At 38.7% G+C, this 5,263-nt stretch overlaps 1 protein-coding gene and 1 pseudogene across 1 annotated transcript; one reads left to right on the forward strand and one right to left on the reverse strand.

The window, feature by feature from the left end:
• Positions 1 to 664: 664 nt before the first annotated feature.
• On the forward strand, positions 665 to 1,567 carry LOC137735181 (germin-like protein subfamily 3 member 2). The gene has a single exon (XM_068474576.1). It carries the CDS (start codon positions 758 to 760, stop codon positions 1,397 to 1,399), a length of 642 nt encoding a protein of 213 aa, XP_068330677.1. The 5' UTR covers positions 665 to 757; the 3' UTR covers positions 1,400 to 1,567.
• A 131-nt stretch (positions 1,568 to 1,698) lies between these two features.
• Positions 1,699 to 3,977, reverse strand: LOC137735180 (protein trichome birefringence-like 36; annotated as a pseudogene).
• Positions 3,978 to 5,263: the final 1,286 nt, after the last annotated feature.

The raw sequence follows: 5,263 nt of genomic DNA on the forward strand, positions 1-5,263 counted from the left end.
TCATAGAGATGCCCACAACGTTTGAGCGAGTCTGTCGATTGATATCAGCATAAAATTCTATCGTTTGATGTTGACAAGCTAGGTCATGTCGAGTCTCACTCATGCATTTTGTCCGTATGTGCACGAATTGGTTACTACCCGGACAACCAATGGGTCATCAGAGGCAATCCACAACTTTTCCTGCCGCCAGGGCGTCAACTGACCACGTTGACCTCTTGGTGGATCCGCCACTGGTTGCTAAGTGTGGATTCTCTACTATGTTCCGGTGTATCTTACATGTCAGAATTTTCGGCTATTAGATCTTTAGACAAGGATCCAATGAGCAAAGATCTAACCGGAGCATAGTAGAATTTTCAGACACGTAGGATAGTTATTCGTGCTAAGCTAATAAGACCAAACTTTAATGATAATGAGAGCCATAGGCACAGGTCATCCCCCCACTAGAACCAACTCTAATCTCCACCAGAAACAAGAAGAAAAATCAAATTACATGTTGGTGGATGCAGTCATTTCTGGCTAACTAATTAATCCTCGATTCTCACTTTATTCCCAAGCAAAGTTGGTACATGTAAAAGGCCTAAAGGGCAGGTAGAACCACCAACTCTATTATTTTAAAATTATTTTTTAGTGTTTTGTTTCCTTATCTAGCCACAACATTTGTTGTTTGATGCCATAATTTTCAGATCAAAGTGGTTGAATGTCTGAAAATTGAAACACCAGTTCTCCTCCTTCATTCTTGATTTTTTTTATACCAAAAATGGTTTACAAAACGGTAGTCCTTTTCGTTGTCCTCCTCTTCAACATGAGCTATGTGATTTTCGCTTCTGATCCGGATCCGGTTCAAGACTTCTGCATAGCCAACACTGAGCCTGCAAGCCATTCCAGCCAATGCAAGAACTCATCCCTCGCAACTGTAGAAGATTTTGTATTTTCCGGCATTAAGGTTCCTGGAAAGTTTGGTCCTACCGGGCTTTCTGGCGTTTCGGTGAACTCAAATGTCTTTCCAGGACTCAACACACTCGGCATGTCATTTGTCCGAGCTGACTTTAAAGTTGGTGGAGTAAACGTGCCACATTTTCACCCGAGAGCCACGGAGACTGCATTCGTGCTCGAAGGAAAGATTTATTCGGGGTTTGTTGATACGAATAACAGGATTTTCGCCAAAGTGATCGAAAAAGGTGAGGTGATGGTGTTTCCAAGGGGTCTACTGCACTTCCAAATGAATGTTGGCGATACTCCGGCAACTATATTGGGCAGCTTTGACAGCCAAAACCCCGGATCCCAGAGAATCCCCGCTGCAATTTTCGGATCCGGTATCAAAGATAAGCTCTTGGAAAAAGCTTTTGGATTGAGTTCTAAGGAGATTTCTAAGTTGAAAAAGAAGCTTGGTTCACATTGATTGAGCTTGCTAGAAGAGTACCTGCAGTTTCTTTTTTTTTATTATTTGATTTTATTAGTTTGAATGTGGTGACTGCATGTAGTATAATTATGTGAGCAAATTATAAATTGATGAAATAAATGATTCAAATAAGGTATATTTTTTTAGGACTGTTGGCAAAGGCAGTACGCTGGCCTCTTGCGCCTGAGTTTGATTATTTTCGTGAAATACTGTAGTATAAATATCATGTCTGGTACTCAACATGATAAAGATTATTTCTTACTGTAAAAGCAATTTAAATAAATGTCAATTATTACGAGGTCATGGCTACAAAAGTGAAGATAACATCTCTTGCCTTTTTGAATTGAAAACTTTGGTTCTTCAACCTTTATAATCATAGCCAGCCAGCATGCTTTGTTAGTTGCTCACCTCTCCCACTAGTAGCCTAGAAATTTGGTTATAAATTATTAAATGGATGCATACATGAGCGTAGTCGAGTTGGCTAAATCAGCAGGTGCTTTCCCAACCTAAGTTCGATCCCCCCTCCCTGTAGCTTAGGTTAGATTCGAATGTCGGTCAAATAAAGAAAAGAACAAAAAAGGCAAAGAGACTTTGCTACCAAGCATATTATGATGAGCGAGGACCATCTCACATTGTTCTACAACCACCCCACCACAACATCATAATTAGCATTACAAACTTTAATCTGCAGAAAAGTAGAGTTACTCTCACACTCGACCTAAATTTTTAATCAACACAATTAATTAAGTCATACTTAAAGCAAGGCACTCAACATCTCATTCCAACTATCAGGCACCCCAGGAAGGCACCAATGGCTGCAGTCAGAGGATAAACCTCCTGGGTGCTGCCTCTCTTCTTGCCCCATGGCCCTTCTGTAAACAGAAGGGTGCCCGTCTCTTCGAAAAGCCGACATGGTAGTTATGTCCTGAAGATATACTGGAAATCTCATATTTCTCAATACAGTTTGCAGCACTATCAATGGCTCAGGAACATGTTGGTGACTGAAGTAAGCCAGTGGCTGCTTCTGATTATAGCATCTCCAACCATTTTCTCTGCCGAAAAAGCGAATAACACATAGAAGTATGTATAAAAGAATTCTGTGAATTATATAATTGCATCATAACTGCATTAGAGATCTCATATTATGTACCTGTTGTGCCTAGGCGACATGCTTCGAAAAATCACTCGGGTTTTTCGAGGATCTAGGTTTAAATCGATCCATTTAGCCCATGTAGTGAGTCCTTTTTGGTATGCAACCATTGGATTAATGTTTGTATACAGAGAGTGCCCTTCCATGTAATAATCCCACCTGAAACATGTTAGAAGAACTCTTCAATTAAGATCATAATTAAGAACATCCACAATGCTACCACTTCTGAAGCAAAGGAAATGAGCAAAGGTGACTCGATGAATGCGAATTTTCTCTTACGAACTCGATTTGTCAGAGTGAGTCCACCAGTGAGCAGAATCAAACACAAGAACATCAACCCCTCTCCAGTACTTTGCATTCTCTTCTATCAAGTCCAAATGCAAAATTCTCTTTTTGTCAGCTCCTTTGTTCAACTCCACTAGGAGTGGAGCCCATGAAAACTCAATTGATGTCTCAAAATCCTGTGTGTGAATTACATTTACTATTTATGTTAATGCAAGATTTAATAACAAGGATCAACTTTTGAGGCTTTCCCTCAAAACAATGTAAAACAATTTAGTTAATGAAAACTGAAACCAGTTATAAAACGAGTTTTCAGTTTTTTTTTTTAAAAAAATGAAAACTAAAATCTGAAAATTAAAAACGAAATGGTTATAAAAAAAATACCTAAAGTTCCAAAATAATAATAATAATATTAATAATAATTGTACCATTGCATGGAAGGCCATAGAAGGACCATTGTAGGTCACTCTTTTTCTGCCAGTTGGAACAACTCCTTGTACCAAGCACACTAGAGATTCCCACTGATTCCTCATTATAGAATCACCCACCAGCATTATTCTTTTCCTTCTCATTTTCCCAAGAAATTTTAGTGCATCAAACCTTCAATGAAACAAAAAACCAAGAAATCACATTACTAAATGATTTTAAATTACTTGGATGCAGAGGAGAGCTGCTCTAGCAAACTTGGCTAAGTTCATGCATGCGGATAGATTATTTAGTTAAGTTTTGGTTTACCTTGGAATGGAGCAGCTGTTTGGCTTCCACCTCCACTTTTCGTAGTCGGAATCCGGCCTTCCATTCTTTTGACAAGTCACTGCAGTGCTAAGATATGGACAAGTCGAGTCATAAAGAGGGTACGATTGATCGTAAACCCATTTTCCGTCAGAGAGCTCACATCTACTCCTTGAATTTTGGTGGCTCTGAACCATGTTCACTGCATCATCTTCATCGTCAAGCCAAGAGTCATCTTCTAGCTCAAGATGTGATGACTTCCCATGAAAGAAGCATAGAAAGACAATGAAGATGCTGGAGAAGAAGAGGAGTTGAAGCTTTGGTTTGCTCATTGATTTCCGAATTCCAAAGCTAGGGAAAGCTTGAAGTAGCTAGTGTCCCCAGTGAAGAAAACAAGCATTTTATAAGCTGCATGCAGGTCCCTGATGATTGTATATGATTAGAACTGTAGCATCAAAGGCATGACTTGCGGGGTGGTGGCACCATATCCAATTATCTATATGCAATGCTTTTTGAGAATGACTTGTATGATACAAATACGCTATCATAGTGACATTTTGTATCAATAATAATGTGTTAGTTTTTCTCTACTTATAATCCTATTACTAACATAAAATATTACTAGAATGGTGTTCTTATATTATTGACATGAAACGTCATTGCGATAATGTATTGATGCCACAAATTACTCTCATAGTGAGGAGGGGTGGTAGAAAGTCGAAACAAGGGATAAAAAGTAAGAAATTAGGTACCCGTAACTGGCGGATGTGTAGGCCATGCACATCAATGGTTTTGCTTTTCAAAAGTCATAAAGGTTAAAGAGATCATTTGACCAGTTTACTTTGCAAAAAATTAAGGATCGTTGCACCAAATATAAACACCAATATCTCATAAACAGTTTTAAAAATCCCCCCGCCTGGTCATTTAAAAATTAAGAAAGGATGCCTAGACCTGCTGAGGCACCCCGCTAGACCAACTACGCACCCACCTAGTCAACTGCCTAGATTGCAACCCACTTAGATAGAAAATAAATAACTTTTCTTTTGCATTTTATTGTTTCTAATAAATTGTAAGAGACTTATTGAACACTTAAATAAACACACATTATATGATTATATGTTTGCTCCCCATGTTGTCATTATGTTCCAATACTTCATAATATATATGTCATTCTATTTTCTAGTTTATGATGAAATTATATATATTTTAAGTATAAACAAATACTTATTTACACAAAATACAATGTATTTACTTAAATCCGCCTAGGCGCCCATCTAGCCGCCTAGGCGCTAGGTTCTAGTCTGCCGCCCGACTAACGCCTAGCATATTTTAAAACCTTGCTCCTAAATATCGACGTCAGATGAATAAATATTTAGCAAATATCGACGCTACATCAACAATGCCACCCAATTGTTATAGAACCTTAACCTTGCCAAACCCCTCGTTTTCCTCTACCCTCCAACTCTGGTAGCACAAATCCACTGAAACATTAGCACCCCCAAGACGTACACAATACTGAACAACTAACAACAAATCCATCAAGCATGAGTGGAATGAGCTGCCGCTTCAATTCGGCCTCTTTCTCGCGAATCTTCTGCATATGGTGTGCTGTTCGTTCTTGCACTTTCATGGGAGGCAGAACTCAGCCTGCTTGTACATCTCAACTTGTATAAATAGAAAAGTACCTTGTAGTCATAAAT

This window comes from Pyrus communis, chromosome 5, assembly GCF_963583255.1.
Source record: "Pyrus communis chromosome 5, drPyrComm1.1, whole genome shotgun sequence".
NCBI classification, from domain to species: Eukaryota; Viridiplantae; Streptophyta; class Magnoliopsida; order Rosales; family Rosaceae; genus Pyrus; species Pyrus communis.

What these genes read in the sequence shown, in the direction of transcription:
- LOC137735181 (XM_068474576.1), top strand. Translation starts at nt 758, where the DNA reads ATGGTTTACAAAACGGTAGTCCTTTTCGTTGTCCTCCTCTTCAACATG.